Source organism: Lissotriton vulgaris, chromosome 7, assembly GCF_964263255.1.
Source record: "Lissotriton vulgaris chromosome 7, aLisVul1.2, whole genome shotgun sequence".
Lineage (NCBI taxonomy): Eukaryota > Metazoa > Chordata > Amphibia > Caudata > Salamandridae > Lissotriton > Lissotriton vulgaris.
In genome coordinates this window covers 1,263,239,129-1,263,261,922 of record NC_141695.1, presented here as the reverse complement: position 1 = coordinate 1,263,261,922, position 22,794 = coordinate 1,263,239,129, and the positions used below count along the sequence as shown (strand labels likewise).

At 49.5% G+C, this 22,794-nt stretch overlaps 1 protein-coding gene across 7 annotated transcripts in view; it reads left to right on the top strand.

Moving 5' to 3' along the window:
- BRD8 (bromodomain containing 8) overlaps positions 1-21,786 on the top strand; it is a 483,292-nt gene extending 461,506 nt beyond the window's left edge. For all 7 annotated transcript variants that reach the window (XM_086931819.1, XM_086931816.1, XM_086931815.1 and 4 more), the window contains one exon: positions 21,706-21,786. In XM_086931819.1, the coding sequence (XP_086787945.1) occupies positions 21,706-21,771 (66 nt within the window). In that variant the 3' untranslated portion in view covers positions 21,772-21,786. The remainder of the gene's footprint in view (positions 1-21,705) is intronic.
- The last annotated feature ends 1,008 nt before the right edge of the window (positions 21,787-22,794 follow it).

The window sequence follows — 22,794 nt, the reverse complement described above, 5'->3', positions numbered from 1 at the left end:
CAATTTTTTTTAGGGTGACCTTTAGTAGCCCTAATCCAATCCAATCCATTCCGTCGTTTTTTGGTTGATAAACCGAGGTGCGGAGGTGTTTGATATGTAAAATAGAACAGACCTGCTTCATCATTCGGGAAACAAATGGAGTACCCTGGTCCGTTATCAATTCTCGGGGGAACCCCATTCTAGCAAACAACTCCACTAGTTTTTGTGCAATGGCTGTGGACGTTGCTGCCCGTAGGGGAAATGCTTCCGGATAACGAGTAGCGTAATCAACAACCACCATTACGTATTGGTATCCTCGAGTGGATTTAGGCAGAGGACCAACTAAGTCAACCCCAAGCCGATCGAAGGGCTTCCCTATGATAGGAAGGGGGACTAAAGGGACTTTTGGTGGGACGTAAGGGTTACGTTTTTGACAAATTGGGCACTCCTGGCAATACCGCTTTACTTGTGCATATACCCCAGGCCAAAAGAAATGGTTAACAATGGAGTCTGTGGTTTTCTCAGCACCTGAATGCCCCGCCAAGAGATGTGCATGGGCATAGAACATGACATGCTCTCGAAAGTCAGTAGGGACTATCAGTTGGGGGGTTGCCTTTTCGCTCCCTAATCTGTACAGAAGTCCTTTTCTTTCTACAAAACATGGATATATAAATTGTCCCTTGTTTTTATTGTTTAGGGCGTTCTGCCAAGCCTGAGCAAGGGAAGCGTCATTTAGCTGGGCGGTTCTGAAGTGGAAGTCAGTCGCCCAAGGCTCAGAGACTAACAAGTTGTTTGCTCCTGTTGTACTATTTTATGTAGTGTTTCGGCCATGAGAGTGGAAAAGCACCTATTATCAGTTCCTATAATGAGTGGTTCAGGCAATTCTGGTAGTACCCCTAACTCACAGTACACTTGGGTGCCTTGTTCAGTGGTAATGGTTACACCGGCTAGGGGATAGGTCTTAACATCTCCATGTACACATTTAATACTGACTGTGCGATCTGACAAAACATTCGAGGCAGGGATCAGGTTTTTCTTCACTACTGAATAACGGCAGCCTGAATCTAATAATGCTCGTACTTTCTGTTGGTTGAGCAGTACACTTACATAAAATGTAGGACCAGTTTCCTGGGCAAACATGATGGCGGGAGGCAAGTATCCCACTTCCATGGGCTCTTCTTCTCCCTTTTCTTTCTGTTTTCTACAATACCTGGCAATATGCCCCCACTCTCCAAGCTCATAGCATTGGGGTCCAGTCATAACTGGTGGTTCAGGTCTACTGGGCCGTGATTTCATCTGTTCAGACACCACTCTTGGAGGAGGAGGCTTTTTTCCGTTTTTTATTGGAGTCGGGGCTTTGGTGGGTCTTTCATTTTCACGGGGGTTAGGACGGGATTGAGCCCTAGCATATGAGTTTGCCATCTCTATAGCTTGTTCTAGTGTTAGCCATGCATGCTGTCTAAGCCAACGCTGGGTTTCATAAGGTAGGGCCTCTAAAAACTGCTCTAAATAGATTTTACTCATACTATCCTCCATGTTGGAATACAGTGGTTTCAACCAGCGGTCAGCCGCCTCTTTCAATTTATAGAATAACGTTTTTGGTGCATCGGTCGGGAGCCCTCTCTCTTGTCGAAACCTCAGTCTATGGCTCTCGTCATCGACTCCGAGTCTGTCAAGAACAAACTGTTTCACGTGTCCGTATGTGGGAGTCCCATCCTTATTAGCTAATTGGTACGCCGCTTGGGCTTCCCCTGATAAAAGAGGTGCCAGTTAAAAAGGCCATTGTTCCCCCGGCCAAGCGCTGGCTCTAGCTGCTCTTTCAAAATTGAGAAAAAAGGAAACAGGATCCTCTCCAGCCCCATACTTCTGAAGGGGAACAACAGCACCTGGGGGAGTGGCAGCACGAGATTGCCCCAGGATAGCGATGAGCTGATTCTGTCCTTCCGCTAATTTCACTACATTGTCCGCTTGTTGCTGCATTGCAGCTGCGAAGGTTGCCCTGTCCTGGTCGGCCTGTTCAGTAGACTGTCCCACAGCCCATTACAGTTTGGCTTGACCTTCCCTCATTTGTTCTAATAGGGCCTCCATCTTTTATCATACAGAAGTCTCCTGTCTGGCTCGCCACTTGTAACCTTAGGGTTAACAAGGAGGGAAGGAGCCGATATCGAGATAAGGCAGTTTTTTTATTCGTGCACTCAGAGTAACTGTCCAACAAGTAATTGTTCTTAAAGTAAAAGTCCCGAACTTGAGGATACACGTCTCGGTACCTCTGCTCGGGTTGGGCTCGTCCGGAGAGGTTCCTCGTCACCGTCTCAGCCCCGAAAACAAAAGAAAGGAGAGTGGCTATTAGGTCACTGTTTTCACAAGTCAATTTGACGGAAGGGAAAGGGAGTGAGGAGAACGACGTGTGAGGGGGAAAGGTCGACACCAATTTTGTCCCTTCTAAAACAACGCGATACCCAGGGTTGGTGGAGTGGAAGTGCCCAAGGAACGGAACAGCGTGCTCACGGACCCCTCCTGGTTCCTCGTTACCCTGCCCCACCTCTAGAAGAGAAAAGAGCTCGTATTTGGCCCCGTACCTTGCTTAGCCACGCTTCTTCCTGAGCGTGGCTGGGCGAAGCGTAGTGTTGTTGGCCTCCTGGCTTCTCCTTCGGTGCTCCTGGGATGCTGGGCGTAACCTCGTCTTCTTGGCCCATCTTCTTCTGGTCCTCACAGGCTGGAAGTCCTTCGGGGTCGTCTTCGGTCTCCTCCTCTGGTCGACGTCCTGTCTTCTCCTCCGGCCGGCGTCCTTCTCTCCCGAACTCGACGATGGTTGCTTCCGTGTTCCGCCTTTCATGTTGTGAAGTCGCAACCGATAGGCCCACCAGATCAGACGTCATGGAGGGAGGCGTGGTTTCAGGGAAGTCCCAGCTTTCCTTAAAGGGCCCACACCAGTCCTGCAGAGGATACGGAGAAAAGATCACGGGGGATAATACAGGAGATCCCGTGACCTGGTGACGCCGACTTTCTCCGCAGGATGCGGCAACAAGTCCACAAGTGGGAACTCCACCCAAGTCTTCCTCCTATACTTCCACAAATGGGGGGTTCCACAAATAGATCTCCTTGCAACAGCAGAGCACTCAAAATGCCCAGACTTCGCCTCCAGATTCCCACATCATCTATCCAAAGGCAATGCCTTATAGATGAACTGGTCAGGGATATTTGCTTACGCTTTTCCGCCTCTCCTTCCATTTCTCGTTCGGAAACTCAGGCAGACATCACTCACACTGATTCTAGTGGCTCCCACGTGGGCTTGTTAACCGTGGTTCACCACACTACTAGAACTGTCAGTAGTTCCACACCAAAAACTGCACCTCACTTCCAACCTTCTCACATAGAACCATGGATAAATCAGACATCCAAACCCCAAGGAGCTCAACCTAGCGATCTGGCTCCTGAAGTCCTAGAGTTCGGATACCTAAATCTAACACCAGAATGTTTAACAATTCTTAAAGAATTAAGGAAACCTACCACTAGAGCATATTGTACAGTATAGTAGGAAAGGTTTGTCATATATTGTAATAATAACAAAATTGATCCGCTAGATGCATCTGTACCAAATATTATTTTTTATCTTTTGTATCTACAGCGAGTTGGCTTAGCCTACACATACATTTGAATACACCTTGCGACAGTAGCAGCATATCTACAAAATAGACAACATTTATCCTTGTTCAAAGTTCCAGTTATTAAAGCTTTTATGGAAGGACTTAAAAAAATAATATCACCCAGGGTACTACCTGCACCTGACTGGAACCTTAATATTGTACTCACAAGGCTTATGGGTCCACCTTTTGAGCCTTTACACAATTGTGCATTACAATTTCTTTCATGGAAGGTTGCCTCTCTAATTTTTATCACTTCATTTAGATGTTTTGGTGAGCTGCAGGCATTAACTTAGAAGAACCTTTCTTCCAGCTTCACAAAGATAGTGGTTCTTCGTACAAACCCAAAATTCCTTCCAAAAGTAGTTTCTGCTTTTCATATCAACCAATCACTTGAGCTACCTGTGTTCTTCCTTCAACCAGATTCAGTAGCAGAAAGGCTCTGCACACACACTTGATGTCAAAATAACACTATTATACTATATTGATAGAACAAAAGGTTTCCGTAAAACAAAACAAAACTTTGTTGCATTTGCTCCACCTCGTAAAGGAAATCCTATTTTTAAATCCGGTATTTCTAGGTGGATTGTTAAATGTATTCAACTTGGTATATTAAACCTAAAAGAACTATGCCTCCTAGAGCGCATTCTATGCTCAAAACAGGAGCGTCTATGGTCTTTGTAGGTAATATTCCCTTAGCTGACATATGTAAGGCAGCTACATGGTCTACACCACACACATTTACCAAACATTATTGTGTGGATGTATTAGCACGTCAACAAGCTAATGTAGAACAAGCAGTGCTAAAAATACTTTTTTTCAAACAAGTGCAACATCTACTGGGTAGCTACTGTTTTCAGAGAGTACTGCTATACTGTCAATGCAAAGCATGCGTATCTACAGCACCCATGCCTCAAACATATTATGTTTCTTACCATGGAAGCATCTGATCTTGGCATGTAGAGCTGTAGATTCACATGCGCCCTTTCTCCTTTCCGGAAACCTGTGGTTGTTGCAGTTCTTATTTTTCACACTTCAAGTCAAAAAGAATCCCTGGAATAGAGAATTCACTCACTCACTCTAGATATTCTAATTCTCATTCATATTCACTGGTCAAAAACTAGTTAATAACGTTCACAGACTTTTTTATAAAAACATATTTGCATTTATTAATAAAACACAATTCATTACATAATAAATTGAGAAACTCGTTGTAGAGACAGTATGATAAAAACAATAATAAAAAAGCGATTCATCAGAATTTAAACTTATATATAACAAACGAAGCACAGGTACAACATATCCTATCTATTTTAAAATTTCAAATCAAGCACATGACATTTAGACTTGGAAACAAACCCCAACAAAAGAAAGCACATATATCGTTGTTACTGATTGCAAGATTCAAAAAAGCCCTTGTTGTATGTTTTACCACATCTCTACTACACCCATTGGCCTAATGACAGAGATTTCCTGGGCTTGAATTCTAATGCGTAAGAAAAAGCGTCGACGCGTTTCGGTGTCTTTGCCTTTAGATAATGGCACACCTTCCTCAGGACAGTTTTGAAGTGGTTGGAGTGAACCTCATGTGTCCTTTCCTTCCACAATGAGGTATTCTTGTATAGAAGATGGCGTGGAGACCTTATGGGTTCCTGGATACTTGGGCTCGACCGTTGTGATATCTGCGGTCTTTGTTTGTGGTTCTTGTACTGAATTGGGTGCCTTGTACTGTGGATGGATGATCCTTATGGTCTGTTTAAAATGATGGGACCCTAGAGTTTTCTATGCGGCCGCTTTTCATGAGGATATGTGGAGCCGTTCTGAAGATACAATACGGAGGCGGTGAACTCCTGCCACCGTGGGGGGATGCCGTTTACCCGTGGTATTCTCTTCTTTTTTTCTTTGCTCACCCACTTCTGGATAAGAGTAAGAGGCTGGGACGTGGATATGTCCGGTCTTTGCCTGGGGAATTCGATACTTCTCCCACGGGTACGTTTGCTTCCGATGTCGGCTTCGGTCATTGACCGACCGTATCCAGGAACCCATAAGGTCTCCACGCCATCTTCTATACAAGAATACCTCATTGTGGAAGGAAAGGACACATGAGATTAACTCCAACCACTTCAAAACTGTCCTGAGGAAGGTGTGCCATTATCTAAAGGCAAAGACACCGAAACGCGTCGACGCTTTTTCTTACGCATTAGAATTCAAGCCCAGGAAATCTCTGTCATTAGGCCAATGGGTGTAGTAGAGATGTGGTAAAACATACAACAAGGGCTTTTTTGAATCTTGCAATCAGTAACAACGATATATGTGCTTTCTTTTGTTGGGGTTTGTTTCCAAGTCTAAATGTCATGTGCTTGATTTGAAATTTTAAAATAGATAGGATATGTTGTACCTGTGCTTCGTTTGTTATATATAAGTTTAAATTCTGATGAATTGCTTTTTTATTATTGTTTTTATCATACTGTCTCTACAACGAGTTTCTCAATTTATTATGTAATGAATTGTGTTTTATTAATAAATGCAAATATGTTTTTATAAAAAAGTCTGTGAACGTTATTAACTAGTTTTTGACCAGTGAATATGAATGAGAATTAGAATATCTAGAGTGAGTGAGTGAATTCTCTATTCCAGGGATTCTTTTTGACTTGAAGTCTTTGGTACCCTGTTCCCTGGAACTTGTGGGGTCGTCTCTCTTTTTTTAAGGCTTATTTTTCACACTACATACGCATGGACATCTCTGTACTACACATACTTACTCCATTCTCACCCTCTTGCGGGAAAACAATCTAACAATGGAGTCGATGCCCATGCGCAATATCACTGAAAGGAGGCGTCACCTTACCTTGTGACTGAAAAATACTTCTTCGAAGCAAAACAACTTGCAAACATCCGGACCCAACACTAGATGGCCGGAGTATACAAAGCATGTGAATCTACAGTTCTACATGCCAAGAACAGATGCCTACAGGGTAAGTAAGATCATATTTTTGTGTGGACTATAGGGGCCTCAAAGCTGTAAGCAAGATAGATGCACACCCAATTCCTTGGGGTGAAAAATTAATTGACAGGTTAGGGGCAGCTAAGTATCTCAGTACTTTTTATTTGATAACAGGGTACTGGCAGATTGGTCTGACCCATGGTGCAAAAGAAAAATAAGCATTATCGACTCCAGATGAGCATTATCAGTTTACTGTTATACCCTTTGGACTAAAGAATGCCCCTGCCACCTTCCAAAGGCTGGTGAAGAAAGTCCTTGCTGCGCTGGAATCTTTTAGTGCAGCTTATCTTGACGATATTGCTCTCTATAGTTCCACCTGGCAGGATCACCTTATCCACCATGGCAAGGTCCTTGAGGCTCTGAGAAGTACAAGCCTCACTATCAAGACAAGCAAGTGCCAGAAAGGGCAGCAATCCGTTGTATACTTGCGCCACCTTGCAGATGGGGCCAAGTTCAACCCTTACAACCCCTCCTTCTGGATGACCTACTGAGTAGCACTTCTAGGCCTGCAAGCTTCAAAGAAGCTCCCACCATTGAAATCTGAATGTGGCTCTGTGAGAAAGTACCATCTTTCTTGCACTGGTATGCCCCTACTTTTTTCTGAACTGCTGATGTGCTTTGACTGAGTGTGCCCTGGGTCCCTGCAAACCAGGTACACAGGGCCTGTATTCCTTCCCTAAAAGCTGTGTTGAAACTAAAACCCAATTGGCATCTCTGGCACCTGTCAGCCCCTAGTAAACGGTACCCAGGGCATGGTGACCAGAAAAGACCCCTGAGGACTGCAGCACTTATTGTGCCACCCTCAGGCCCTGTACCCTGACACCCACACACTGCCTTTGCAGGCTGAGTGTCTAGGTACAGAGCTAAACAAAGAGTCGACATGGTATACAGCCCTGTGTGCCATGCCCACAGAACCCACTGCCCTGGCATACTTCAGTCACCCCTCTAGCTGGGTGCCCTATGCCAGAGGTGTGGGCACAGGTGCATGAGCCCTGTGCCCCTACCGTACCCAGGGCCATTCCTGGGCACTGTAAGTGCAGTGATGCCATTAAGAGTATATGGTGCTGGGAGGTTGTCATTACGAACTCCATAGCACTATAATGTCTACACTGAAGACTGACAAGTTTGGTACAAAACTTCTCAGCACATTAAACCCACACTGATGCCAGTGTGGGATTTAATGTAAAATACACCAGAGGTCATCTTAGAGATGCCCTCTGAAAATCTAACCTACAATCCACGTTTGGGCTGAGTGGCTCACACAGCGGACATGTTGCTGGACCCCTGGGTGGAGAGCCCCCCCGCTCTCCTGGGCTGGCAACAATGCACATCCTGGGTGAGGTGCTAGGTCTCCTCCCCTAGGATGGGCAGGGGAAGCTTCAAAGGCATGCCGGCTCTGTGAGCTTCTCCAGACCATTTGCTGTACCCAGCAACTGGCCCCCACCAGTTCTGACCCCCACTCTGGCGGGAAGACTGGTGGGAAAAACTATGTAAGGAAGGGGGGTGTGCCAGCCTGTGCCAACCCCACCCTTCAGGTGGGGAAGACGAGGTGAAGCACGACCCCGGGCTCCAGCCATCTTGAAGATAGGGAGCCCTGCCCAATCCCAGCTAGGCTCCTGCCCCCCTCCCACAGCAGAGGAGCAGGCTAGGGGGTGTACCCACCCCAGGATAGGGTCCAATTGGTCCCTGCCCTTACCCTACCTGTAACGCTCCTAAATTCAGTATTTAGGGTCTCCCTGAACCTTCCTACCTCAGATCCAGATACCAAAATAAGAAAGAAGATTAATAAGAAGAAGACACGCCGTGCAGCTGCTAAGAACAGGACGACAATAACTGACTTGGCCCCAGCCCTACTGGCCTGTCGATCCTGGAACCTGCTCCTGCCTAAATCCCGGCGACTTCTGCGGACAGCAAACTTGGGACACCAAGAGGACCTGCCTGCCTTGACCCTCTTAAAGACTGGGACTCCCATCAGCAGAGGCTGCAACAACCCCCCTGGTGCCAGCCAGGAAGCTCTGGACCAGTCCACTCTGCACCCGCCGAGCCCGGCCCGGCCCTGCCCGAGTTATCCAAGACCACGGGGACATCCCCCTGGCGACTGGGACCCGAAGTCCAGTGCCCAAAGACCCTCCTCGACGAACCAGACGATGCCTGCAGATTCAGAACCAGGGCCCCCCCAACCGCGACCAGCTGAGGGTAAGCTTTTCCGACACCCAAAGACACCCCTGCTCCCGGCGCCATACAGCCCCCTGTGCCTCCCTTTGGGGTACCTACCTGTGCTCCAAGATCACAACTTACCTCTCGACGTGCTGATCGCCCCTGGAGAGTCTCGCCCCGAGCCTGCAGCCTTTGTTCCCTTTGTACCTTTTCCATTGGATAACATTGAGCGCCTGGCGGCTCAAAAGCACCCTGCACCCAGCCTCCCGAGTACCGCTGGCTGTGCCACCTTTGTCCTATACTGCTTCCTCCTTTGCCCTGAGCAAGTGACCAGGAGCCCTGCTCCCACAGTCGCGTGGCCTGCTGCCAGCAGTCACCTACCGAAGGCCCATCGTCCCCCATTGGAAAACATTGGGCCTAACTACCTCTGCACCCGGCCGCCCCTGCGCCGCTGAGGGTGAACCAACTGTACCTACCTGACCCTGGGAGACTCTTGAGTCTATTCCCAGAACCACAACTTCACCAGTCGAGTACTCAGCAGAAAACCGGTAACTCACTTACCTGCCATTGAATAACATTGACTGGTTTGACTCAAAAAATCTTCTAACTGCCTACTTTTGAAAACTTGAAATATTCATATAAAATCATCCGAATTCCGAATTCCAAAATACTCACCTGTAATCAGGAGAGGAGCCAGTACTGTACCTTGTAGCCCAGTGCTGAAACGCAAAAGTAATCCCTAGCGGGTTTACTAGTAACTTATATTTTCTCCATAGGAACCCATTGTCTGCTTTTCTATAACATTTCTTTTAAGTGTCTACTTTTGAAACCTAGAAATGTTCTTTAAAAATCATACGAAATACTGAAACATAATTACTTACCTGTTTTAAGTTGAGACCCCAGTGCTGGCCCCAAGAGCCCAGTACTGGATTACAAAAGTAACGAGGTCGTACTTTACCTGCAATCTGAATTTTCTCCCATTGGATAACATTGCCAGATTTCTGTTGAAAAGTTTCAAAGTGTGAACTTTTAAAATAGCTTTTTATTCCTGAAAAATCATTGCAATACCTAAAACGTTTTTGCTAAACTGTTTCCAGCTTAGACCCCAGGACTGAACCTAGGAGCCAGTCCTGGAATTACCAAAGTAATCTACAAAGTAATCAACTGTGTTTATACAGGAAAACCCATTGTGCTCATTGCTAAATTGTGTGTAGAATTGTGTTGCCTACTACAACCCCTGTACCTATTGTGTTTACCAAGCTTATTGCATTTCTGCAAAGTACTCACCTGAGACCCCTCATATTGAGAACTGTATATTTCTGTTGGTTCTAGAAATAACACAACTATATCTTTGATATAAAAACAATTGGCCTGGAGTTCAGTCTTTGAGTGTGTGAAACCTTTTGCTAACTGAGTGGGCACAACAAATGCTTTACACTGTCCTCTGGTACTGCCTTACTGCTCGACCAAGCTACTACTTTAGAGAGTAAGGTCACAGCTGGCTTTAACCTCTGTTATACCTCTGGGGTTTGTGGACTCTATACACACTGTACCTTATTCTGGTCCAGTATATATAGAGCCACTTTCTCACAGGCTCCCCTCACAAGAGAGGAGGCTGACCCCCCTTTGTCCAGAGCCTTTTGGCACCTGACCATGCTGGAAATTACTGATCAGATTGGCGTGCCCACCCCCCAGGCTAGTACCACCCCTAAGGTGGCCCAACCTGATGTGGATACGACTTTTCAGAAGTGACCTGATGTGGATACGACTTTTCAGACGTGACCATCTTTGTGTTGGCACACTTAGGAACTCTGGGACAGGGTCACGCCCACTTCCCACAAGAAGTCGTTGTGAGAAGTTGGCCTGATATATAGTGCTCACTATTCTAGTGATCACTTTGTATCATTCCAAACGACCCTTATTAATGATTGGTTGTAAGTCAACCTTATAGACCAGCTATCCTAGTAGCATGGACAAGAGCAGTCTTTAGGCTAAACTCTATAGGGCATGTTAAGCCAGCTGTTATACCATCACATATACCCCTTGAACACCAAGTGAAAGGACACCACACAAGTTGTTATGAAATAAAAGGATATTTATTTATATCAAGTCTACCCTATACTCTTTGAGTCAGGGAGCTAAGCACACAACAAAACTCTTACGAAAATACTTTAAGTTGCACAATTTACACAAATGCCCGAGGGGCACGAAAAACCATATACTACAAAAGTGGAATGCGAAATACTAGCAGGTAAGTAACAAGATCCAGAGGCTTCAGGATCGCTAGGACTACACTACTGAACCCTAAGGTTAGGAGCAGGAGGCCTAGGGAGATCGGGTGCAGAGTGTGCACTCTCACGCGGGATGCGGGACAAAGTCTATGGATACTAGTATTCGTAAAGTTACAGTTATCGGACGAATCCGACTAGATAGACTGAAAACGACAAAGGATCTGGACACTTGGATAGTGAACCTACGTTGGAGCACCGAAATGCTCAGGTTACCTAGCCCAGGGGCTGGGCTGCATAGGGTTCAAAAGACGTCGGGAATCCTTGTTGAAGTCTATGGAGCCTGAAAGAAGAAGTTGCTGGCAGGCGACCAGTGATGAAGTTCGATGTGATCCAAGCCTGGATCGGTGATGGAGACGACCTGAAAGCAGAGGGGACTCGGTTCTTAATCACTAGCCAGTGATCAGATGGGCACCAGGATGGCACCGGATGAAGTCACCTCGACCAGGTGAGTGGGCGACGCTGGGCTCTGCAGTCTCTCGGACCAGGAGGCGTTGTCAGCGACCAGGATGGAGGTGCGAGCTGTCCCACGAAGGTGTCTGCTGTCGGCGATGCTGGACCCAGGATTGGGGCAACAAACCTTGGCAAAGGCAAGCCCACGCGGTGGACTCAAGATGGCGTCTGGAGTGGGCCAGGAGGGTCCGGGGTGCTCCTCTCTTGGAAGGGAGCAAGAGCCAGTCTGGAGCAACCAGACCAGCGGTGTAATCGTCGTGGTTTGTCGTCAGGAGGGCCACTAGCCAGCAGGCAAGTGACCGGACAACGCGGTGAGCAGCAAAGAGCAGAAGGGCCCCACGCAGATGTCGTGGATGCTGGGGGGCTGGACTTCGGTGCTGGAGCTGCTCAGGGTTAGGGCTTCTCAAACCCCAAAGCACTCACTCGAGGATCCCTCGGCGGTCGTGCTGGATAAGCGTCGTGCAGTCCTGAAGATGGCCGGTCCCTTCAGGTCTCGTCACACCCACGAATCTCAGCTGGGCTGATGATGCAGGTAGAGGTCAGAGATGCCAGGGAATCCGGGTCTCGTCGATCTGGGCAGTCTTGATCCGGAGGATGGACTTACAGCAAACCGCAAGCGCTTAGATGGTGCCCGCTGATGCAGGGAGGCTACTCCTTAGCCACAAGGGAGAGTCTTCAGAAATGTTCAAGAGTTTTTTCGTGGAAAGTAGTCAAGATTCAGAATTATCTAATTTGGGAAGGGGGCCTGCTCCTACCTTTTATCCTAAGAAAAGGGGCTGGCACGCGACTATGTCCTGCCCATGAGTGGGACCAGGAGGGGGGTGGTTACACCCCTCTCCTTTGTCCAGACTTTCCCCAGCTCAGGGGCTGGTGTGCCCCTGGAACTGGTTCAAGCCGGCATATGCACAGTGAGCACCGGGGTGCCACTTGCAGTCACCTTCCTCTCAGCCCTGCCTACCTGGGATACACAAAACTCTGTCTGGGATGGTGCTAGCACCGCCCCTGACAGGAAACCCTTTGTCCAAGCTCTCCTGGCTGGAAGGACTCCCAGCAGCAGGAGGTCAGACTTGTGTCTGTGGTGGCAGCATCCATTTTGTGGAGCTGAGGCTGTGTTAAGCTTTAACCGGTGTTCACAGTTACCTACATGTCGTGTCCCTCTAGAAGGGTGGAATGCTAAGCCCGTCGCCAGAATTGGCGAGGGGTTAGTATTCCAATTCGTATGACACCTTACTCAACATGTTTTGATAAAGCGATACCAAAGTTGGCACATAACCGCGAGGATTATAAGGCACTTAAGAGTATATGGTACGCGTTATCATGGAACAGCTATCAGGACTTGGTTCCGCAAGCTGCAAACGGGCTCAGCTCATGCCAGAGCACCATCTCACATAATTCCAAGCACTCTGCCTTCACGATTGATAAGGCCTGCCATAGGAGTGACTGATAGGAATACATGTGTCCATTTTAGGGTTAGATATAGGAATACTATATCTAAAGCAAAGGGTGATTACACCACCTTGCCCCAGCTGTCGTGCAGCCAGTTGTGTCAGATTTGGATGGCCAGCCAGGGGTGGCATAATACATGCTGCAGCCCCTGGTAGGCCCTGGGTACACCTATGCCCTGGATACCTAAGGTATACTGTACAGGGACTGATAAGGTGTCCCAGTACCAATTGGTAAATGCACCTAAGGTACATGTTTGTCAATTTAGAGAGAGAACAGCTAGGCTGTGGGTCTGATTAGCAGGCCCACAGCCAGGGAAAGTCGTAAACCAGTGAAGCAAAAAGCAAAAATCTGGGGTGATCATAGGATTGCAGACCCTACTCTCCTACAGTCGTCATGTAGGGGGCGTAGTGACCCCAAGGGTCTGTACATTGGCTACCACCCTGCACTCCCCTAACACCCCTAAATTCAGTATTTAGGGGAACCCTTGGCACCAGGAAACCAGATCCTAACGACCAGAAAAAAGGAGAAGAACTTAAAGAGTCGCTTCCTGCAAGAACTGAAGACCCGGCAACTGACCTGGCGCCAACCTTGCCGGCCTACCTGCTGACTTCGCCAAATGTCGACTTTCCTGCAGCTGCTGTGTCTTCAACGCCCGGGAAACCTGCCAACAATTCACCCAGGAACTAAGACCGCCTGAGAAGTAGGAGACCTGCTTCCCTGCAACACCCAAAGACTCCTGTGAGGACTTTGTGACCGCAGAGACCCGATGCCGGAATACACCATTGCACCCATCACTCCAAGCTCGAGTTGAAGAGGGCCAACAGTGTCAATGTGGCCCCCCAGCCCTCCAGAGACCGAGTTCACCGTGGTTTCAACACCAGTGAACTCTCCAATGTCGCCTGCAGCCTCTGCATGCAGGCCCCCTCTACCGCGACTACTCCCGGTAAGGAAAACCTGACGCCTAAAGACACCTCTGCGCCCGTCACCCTTGGACTGTGGAGAAGAGGACCAAAGGTGTCCTTACGTCCCTGAGCAGCTAAAGCCCTGAGTCCTCCCTGTTGATTCAGCCCGACTGTCCTCCCAGTCCGAGCCTACAGCCTCTTTACATGAAGACCGATCCCCATAGAGTAACATTGGGCACCGACGCTGTTTTGCACCTCTGCACCCAGCCGCCCTTGTGCCGCTGGTGGTGTTCTGCTGGTGCTGCCTTGACCTTGCCAACCACTCACCTTAACTCTTGGAGATTTGTCCCGTAAGTCGCTGTACTGTACCTGAATGCTGCATTGACTTAAAATTGCACTTTCGACTTTTTGAACTGGAAATAATTCCTGTTTAAAAATGTATTTTACCTGGACAAATTGCTTCTTGTGCCTAAACATATATGAAGATACTTGTTATTTTTGTAAATTGGTGTGGATCTCCTTATTGAGTCGTGTGTCTCATTTATTGACCAGTGTGTGTATTTTCAGATGTCTTGCGTTCCTCTTTGTTAGTGTGATCTGAAAGAAACAGGTTAGTGTTACCTTAGAATATCCCCAGGCGTCAGACTGGATCTGGAAAGTTTTGCGTAGCAGTACCCCTGCGCATCGGTAGGCTTCATCTGCAGCTCTGCGTCCGTAGTTGGCGCCAGGATGACATCGTCGGAGTACTTAGACGCCGCCCTCGCGCGGTGACGTCAGTTCTTCTTTATTCTGCGCCAGCAAGCGCAGATCCAGAAAAAGCAGTACTCCTTAGTCACTTTTTGACTAACTTTTTCGATCTTTTTGATCCTGGTTCGAGTCGTAAAGACTATCGGTGCCGGTAGGGATGCCCGGGTTCAAGCCCTGTGCCGATTGCAACCGAATGATGTCGGTTACCGACCCCAAACGCCGGTGCCTATATTGCCTTGGGGCCGACAATGACGACAAGTCGTGCCTCGACTGCCGGGCCTTGACGTCGAAGGCTAGGCGGGAGCGGTCCCGTAAGCGCCTCGAGCTCCGGCAGTCGGCCCGCGCTGTTGACGGTCCAGGTCGAAGGACCGGTCGCGGGGCCACAGTCATCGAAGCTCGGCGAGTCGACACCATTCGTCGGGCTTCAAGTCCTCAGGTAAGAGGCACAAGAAGCCGAAGAGATGAAATCGCTCTTCCGACTCCACCCAATGTTCGCGCTATGCGGCCTGGATTTCGGGCGACGCCACCCACGCGGCTCCGCTGGTGCCGCCGGCACTGCTGCCAGCTCCATACCCGCCGGTCCCTGGGCTGAACGTGACGCCGGAGGAAATCAATGCCTTCCTCATGGCCATGAGGTTGCTCTCTCCTCCGTCGGGTCCCGCTGTGGCGCCTTCGGGCCCCGCGGCCCCGTCTGGGAGCCCAAGCTGGCCGGGTGCTCCGGTCCCGACGCCGCAGGGCCCCAGCGGATCCGGGTCACCGCTGGTCAACCTTACGACCCCTCCGCCGGCGCCGACCCCCGGGGTGTCGCCCCCGACGCCGTCCCAGGATGACGTCGTCCCTGGTCCCTTCCTCGTTCCGGATCCGGCGTCGCTCGATGCCGCATTTGACGCCGAGAGAAGAGCAATTCTTCTATGATCCGGCCCCATCCTTTGAACCCGACTATCAGGGGATGGGAGGCGAGGTGGACTGGGAGGGGTCTGAGGACCCTCTGGCACGAAAGTGCCAGTCGTTTCAGGACTGGACAGTGGATCTAGGGGAGGCCAGTGGTTTGGACACTTCTTCAGACACTGGTTTTGTCTCCCCTCCTACCGTGGCTCCGGAGGAGGGGGCAGCTTACAGCGTGGTGCTGACGAGGGCCTTGGCTCTTGAGCTCCCCATCGCGGCCGTGAGGACTAACCTCCTCACCGAGGTCCTTGAACCTCAGTCAAGTTCTTCGGAGCCTCTACTGCCGTTTATTGAGGCCCTTACTGACGTTCTGTTGGGCACTTGGTCCAGGCCCGCTACAGGTCCCCCTGTAGATCGGAACGTGGCCAGGCGCCACCGCCCGGCCCCGGGCGACCCTAGCTTCCTGTCCACCGACCCCACCCCAGAGAGCCTGGTTATCCAGGCCTCTAACTCCCAGACTGCATTCCCGACTGCTCCACCTGATTGGGAATCCAAAAGGTATGAGCAGTTCGGTAAGAAACTGTTCTCCTCACTCAGTTTGGGATAGCGGTCAGTCAACACGCTTGCCTTTTGGGCCGTTATATCCACTCTCTGTGGGACACGGTCGCAGAAATGCTGCCAGGTTGCCCAGAAGCGGCCCGGGTCAAACTCGCTCAAGCCCTTGCGGAAGGGCGAGATGCAGCATGGTATTCTATCCGATGTGGGCTGGATACCATGGACTCCCTGGGCAGGGCGATTTCCGTGAAGGTGGCGGTTCGCCGCCACGCCTGGCAGAGGTCCGCCAACTTTTAGGCTGATGTCCAGAATTCCCTCATGGACATGCCGTTTGATAGCCGTCACCTCTTTGGCGACAAGGCAGACAGTGCGCTTGAGCGTTTCAAGGACTCCAGGGCTACGGCCAAGTCCTTGGGCCTGTCGGGCCAGCGCCAGCAAACTTCTGCCTTTCGCTCCTTTCGTGTCCAAGGAAGGGGCGCCCATTCACGTCCTGCCAGCCACGGGCCGCAGACTAACATCCAGCGCGGCGGCAGATGTGGTAACCGCCTTGCCAGGGGACAGCTGCGAGGCCAGTCCACATACACACCCGCAGCATCCGCCTTCAAGCCTTCCTAGTCCGAGCTTTCAGGCCCATTCGACGCCAGTGGGGGGCAGGGTTCGCCATCACCTCCTCCACTGGCGCTCCATCACATCGGACAGGTGGGTGCTGCAAATCTTCCGAAGGGGCTACTCCCTCCCCTTCGAGGCGACCCCTCCAGCCATGCCACCGCAGTACCACCGCGTGTCGGGGGATCACTTGCAACTTCTGCAAGAGGAGGTTACGGCCCTCTTGGCCAAGGGGGCCATCGAGCACGTTCCTGGGCCAGAAGTAGAGTGTGGTTGTTACTCCCACTACTTTCTGGTTCCCAAGAAGGGCAAAGGGGGCCTACGCCCTATCTCGGACCTGCGGAACATCAACGGCTTCCTCAGGAAGGAGAAGTTCAAGATGCCGACTTTGGCTCAGGTCTTAGCTGCCCTGGACCCAGATGACTGGATGGTAGCGTTGGACTTGCAGGACGCATATTTCCACATCCCCTTCCTGCCGGCCCACCGGCGTTACCTGCGGTTCACGGTAGGCCGCGAGCACTTTCAGTTTACTGTCCTCCCCTTCGGCCTTACCAGCGCCCCTCGGGTGTTCACGAAAGTGATGGCGGTGGTCGCAGCCCATCTGCGCAGATTAGAGGTGTCAGTCTTCCCCTATCTCGACGACTGGTTGTTGAAGGTGGGCTCGCCCCAGACAGTCGTCAGCCACCTCCAGACTACGGCCGACTTCTTGCACCTGCTGGGGTTCTCCATCAATGTGCCAAAGTCACACCTGTGTCCCTCTCAGAAGCTCCTCTTCATCGTAGAGGTTCTGGACTCGGCGCAGTTTCGGGTTTATCCTCCCGAACAGCGGGTTCGGGATATTCAGGCTCTGATTCCGATATTTCAGCCTTTATCCCGAGTCTCGGTCAGGTTGATGCTGCGACTTCTGGGGCTGATGGCCTCCTGCATCCTTCTGGTGCATTACGCCAGGAGGCGGATCCGGGCTCTGCAGTGGGACCTGAAGTTTTAGTGGGCCCAGCATCAGGGCAACCTGTCCGACTACGTCCTGATCTCGGAGGGCACTGCGAGACAGTTGCAGTGGTGGCTCACGGACCGCGATTGGGTCAACGGCAGATCCCTCTCCCTACCCCAACCGGAGCACGTAGTAGTGACGGATGCATCCCTCCTGGGCTGGGGGGCCACATAGGAGAGGCGGAGAGCAAAGGCCTCTGGTTACCAGCGGAGTCCCGGCTCCATATCAACCTTCTGGAGCTGTGGGCGATCCGACTTGCACTGAAGGCATTCCTTCCCTCTCTCCGGGGAAGTGTAGTGCAGGTGTTCACGGATAACACCACCGCCATGTGGTACTGCAACAAACAGGGCGGGGTGGGGTCGAGGACCCTTTGTCAGGAGGCTCTGGGCCCCTGGCAATCGCTGGAACACCAGGGCGTCACCCTGGTGGTTCAACACCTGGCAGGTTCCCTGAACGCCAGGGCGGACGAACTCAGGCGCAGGTGCATGATGGATCACGAATGGCGTCTGAACTCGGACGTGGCGCAAGGTCTCTTTCAGCGATGCGGAGAGCCTTGGTTAGATCTATTCCCTACCGAAGAACAATGCCATCAGTTCTGCGCGATGGAATTTCCACGGCGGCACTCGCTCGGAGACGCTTTTTGTCGCGAGTGGAGCTGCGGTCTATTGTATGCCTTTTCGCCTATACCACTTCTGGCCAGAGTGCTGAAGAAGATCAGGCGCGACCGGGCCCAAGTCATCCTTGTGGCTCCGAGCTGGGCACGAAGATACTGGTATCCCGAGCTACTCAACATGTCAGTCGATCCCCCGATTCGTCTGCCTCTTCAGGAGGACCTTCTGTCGCAGCGGATGGGGACGGTCCTCCACCCGAACCTGTCCAGTCTCCACCTCCATGCGTGGAGATTGAGCGCCGACAGTTGAGGCCGTTTGACTTGCCTCCTGAGGTCTGTGATGTGATTCTGGTAGCCAGGCGTCCCTCCACAAAATCGGTATACGCCTACAGGTGGAGCAAATTTGTGGCATGGTGCACAGCAAAGGCTGTGGATCCTCTTTCTTCCCCCCCTTTCAGAGGTTCTCCTCTGTCTTCTTTCTCTTGCCCAGCAGGGGTCTGCTCTGGGCACTATCTAGGGCTACCTCTCTGCCATTTCAGCTTTTTTAAGGCTCCCTGATCAGCCTTCTCTTTTCAAGTCCCCTGTTGTAAATAGATTCTTGAAGGGCATCACTCACATGTTTCCTCCTGTTTCTTTCGTGATGCCTCAGTGGTACTTGAACCTTGTTCTTCCTTATTTGATGTGCGCTCCTTTCGAGCCACTTCACAATTGCCCTCTTCGTCTTCTGCCAGGAAAGTGAGTGAGCTCCAGGTTCTTTCTTCCAAACCTCCTTTCCTTTCTGTACATCCGGACAAATTTGTCTTGAGAACGCGTCCCTCTTTCCTGCCCAAGGTAGTCACAGCCTTCCACATCGGGCAGTCCATCACCTTGCCCACCTTCTTTCCGCCTCCGCATCCCTCGAAAGAGGAAGAGAGGCTCCACCTTCTGGACCCAGAACGTGCGCTCTCATTCTATCTGGACCGCACACGCCAGTTCCGGGTGGACGACTATTTCTTTGTTGGTTACGTGGGCGCTAAGAATGGACGGGCGGTGTACAAACGGACCATCTCTCGGTGATTCATGTTGTGCATCAAGGTATGCTACTCTGTGGCTAAAAAGGAGCCTCCTGTTGGGCTGAGGGCCCATTCCACTCGGGCCACGGTGGCTACTACTGCCCTAGGTCGGGGAGTCCTCTTGTAGGACATCTGTCAGGCAGCTATGTGGGCCTCACTGCACACGTTCGCTAGACACTACTGCCTGGACAGCCAAGTCTGGAGAGATGGCTCTTTCGGCCGTTCCATTCTCCAGGACTTTCTGGTGTGATCTTGGTTCGCAGACCCACCACCGGGGTTGGTATTGCTGGGATATCTATTCTAAGGTAAGGAATCGAACACTAACCTGTTTCTTTCAGATGCACAAGTTACTTACCTTTGGTAACGATATATCTGTAAGAAACAGTAGTTAGTGTTAGATTCCTTACCGCCCCACCCATCCTCCCCGTTCTACGAACCGATCTCTAGGGATAAGGTTCTTCCCTTTGTGGGCCCTAATTTCATGGCACCAGTGTCGGTTTTTATCATGGCTCTGCCTTTCTGGCCCGGAAAACCTGTGTATAAGAACTGACGTCAGCGCGCGAGGGCGGCGTCTAAGTACTCCGACGACGTCATCCCGACGCCGACGACGGACGCAGAGCCGCAGACGACACCTACCGACGCGCAGGGGTACTGCTACGCAAAACTTTCCAGATTCAGTCTGACGCCTGGGGGTATTCTAAGGTAAGGAATCTAACACTAACTACTGTTTCTTACAGATATATCGTTACCGAAGGTAAGTAACTTGTGCTACAGTAACTCCTCCTAAAGATGTTGGTTATGCCTCTGCCTGTGGACATTCTCATCTAGAATACCTGTTTACACATGTTAGAGTATTTTATACCTGTACATGTGCCTTGGTACAGTACCTCTCCTTTCACCATAGTGTTGCGCATGTCTGAACTTATGTGGACAGGCACTAGTAAACTATCTCTGTAAACAAGGTTTTGTTCATGTTGTACCTGTGTACGTATCCCTGGGCTGCATCTGTCTGCATATGGTGGTGTTGCTCATGGCTGTGTCTGTGTTAGCCTTTCCATGTACAGCAGTGATGCTCAAAGTGCGGCCCGGGGCTGCATGCAGCTCTCCTGAACTGTACATGCCGCCCCCTGGTCAACAACAGCAGAACTGGGCCGTTGTTTACTTGACTCAGCACTAACATTAAAAAGAAGTTAAATAAACAGGCAAGCATTTATTCAATTGTTAATTGTAGTTAAAAAAAAGTAAATACATAGGGTTTCCTGCACCCCTTAGCTTTAGGAATACCAATTTTAAAGACATCTTGCAGCAAAAGTATAAAAATTTGATTAAAGTCTCTTCAAAATTCAAGAGAGTGTATTTCATTAACATGCAGAACCGTTTGACCATAGGAAAAGTGTATTTCTTTAACATGCAGAACTGTTTAACCTTAGTACATCAGATTATATCAGTACAGTGAAAAGTATTTTTTTTTTAAAGAGATGGTTTTTAAAAATGAATGTAGAAACATACATTTTTCGTTCCCGCTCCCCCACCCTAACAACAATACCAGTAGTGAACTAAGAGTCATATCAGTTATGTGCATTATTTGGGTATTCTGGGTTCCTATTATACATGAACCACACTATTGTTTATTAAATCAAGCACAGGAAAAGGTTTTGTACAGTACACATCCTTAACTCAGTATTTCGAGGTCAATCAAATTGAATAAGATCACACAGTTTGGTTAATTTTTGGAAGCTGGAATTAAACCTAGGTCTTCTGGTTTCACATTGTGTAATTCAGCCACTAGATGTATACGCTTCGTTTTCCCTAAACCAACCTCATAGACAGCCCTCCGACCACCCCCCCCCCCCCCCCCCCCACCCCCCTCCCCTCCCTCCAACACCGAACTGCCACTCTGATGGCATCTATGCGTCCTTCGGTCACATCACAGAGTAAACTTTAGGACCCAGGTGAAAATGTTTGCAAGTACTCATGCTCTACAATATGTCTGCCCTCACATCATGCTGTTGCCCACACATCATGCTCTTGCCCATACACCCTGCTCTTGGCCATACATTTGCAAATATTTCCCAGTACTTATTGCACATGTTGGCGTAAGTTGTGGCTGTGCAACTCTACGTGTTTTCATGTACACTATCTCTAATTGCACAAATTGCTCATGTCTGTAACTTTTGCATATGTATCCTGGACATTTTCTGTATGTATACATGATAATGTTACTCATGTCGGTACCTTTTGCACTTGTGATCCCGGACAGTATTTGAATATGTATATGATAATGCTGCTCGTGTACAGTATAGTTACGTGGGCGTTGGTGTAGCTGATGCGTATACTTAATCATATCTTAGGGTTCTAATAAGTGCTTCTGTTTGTCCTTTCACAGGACAGCGTCCCCATGGGCTCTCCTGCCTTCCTTCTGTCTCTCTTTGTAAGTATTAAACAGCAGTAATGTATTGTGTGGGCTGAGCCCCTTGTGTTTGAAGGGGTGGGTGACACACTGCAGAGTATGATGTTGTGATGCAGCCCCATTGTACTTAATGACTATGGGATATGAGTTCTGCAGTAGCATGTGAAATGGAACAGCAGGCCCATCAGGACTGTTGGAAAGGGGAGATGGCACTGATTATTTTTACATGTTGAATCAGAGTAGCATCCTTCTGAGGGGTTGTATGCAGAAAACAAGTGATGCAATAATTCCAGCTGAGGGATAGTTCTAATTTGCTTTCAAATTCTTACCACAGTGCCTTGGATCTCGACACTCAAAAGCCTCTAACTGCTAATTAGTGTAGTCTTACTGCTGCATGTGGCTGCTTTCTTCTTACATCAACATTGGCAGCGCTTGCTTTCTGATCCTCTTTGTAATGTTCTCAATGTGTGTGTTGTTGATGTCTTTTCCTGTGTTGCACCTGCATATTTTGACTTCCCATGGTGTACTTTAGTGTTGTACCTCCCTTAGTGCACTTGTATAATGTGAATCTCTGTCTGATATGAATAGAATTGATGAAGTTCAACAAATGCCAGAAGGCATCAAGGCTCTGTAGTTTCGGTGGATCGCTCTCTAGAGAAGCTGGTTTGACAGGATTGCAAAATGAACTAATTCTCCCTACAGGATAAAAAGCCAGGTCTTTAAGGCTTTCCTAAAGGGAGATTCTGAGCCTCAGCTGCTCCCTGCCTCTTCCCTGGTACAGAGGGGTTTCCTCATCAGAGCTTACTCTCTGCTCAAAGACTTTCTCCCTTGACCTGTGCTGGCCATTCTTTTGATTGGTGTTGTAAACTTGTTAAACATACAGTCATACCACTCATGTTCTTCTTTTGTTCCCTCAACATACTGTCAGAACTCCAGTGTATTGGAGGTCAGATTTCCTTCTTCTGCTATCCTATCTGATAAAGATGTCAAGCTGCAGATTCCTTACGTTTGAATTATCCCCAGGCGCCAGACTGGATCTGAAAAGTTTCCCACAGCAGTACCTCT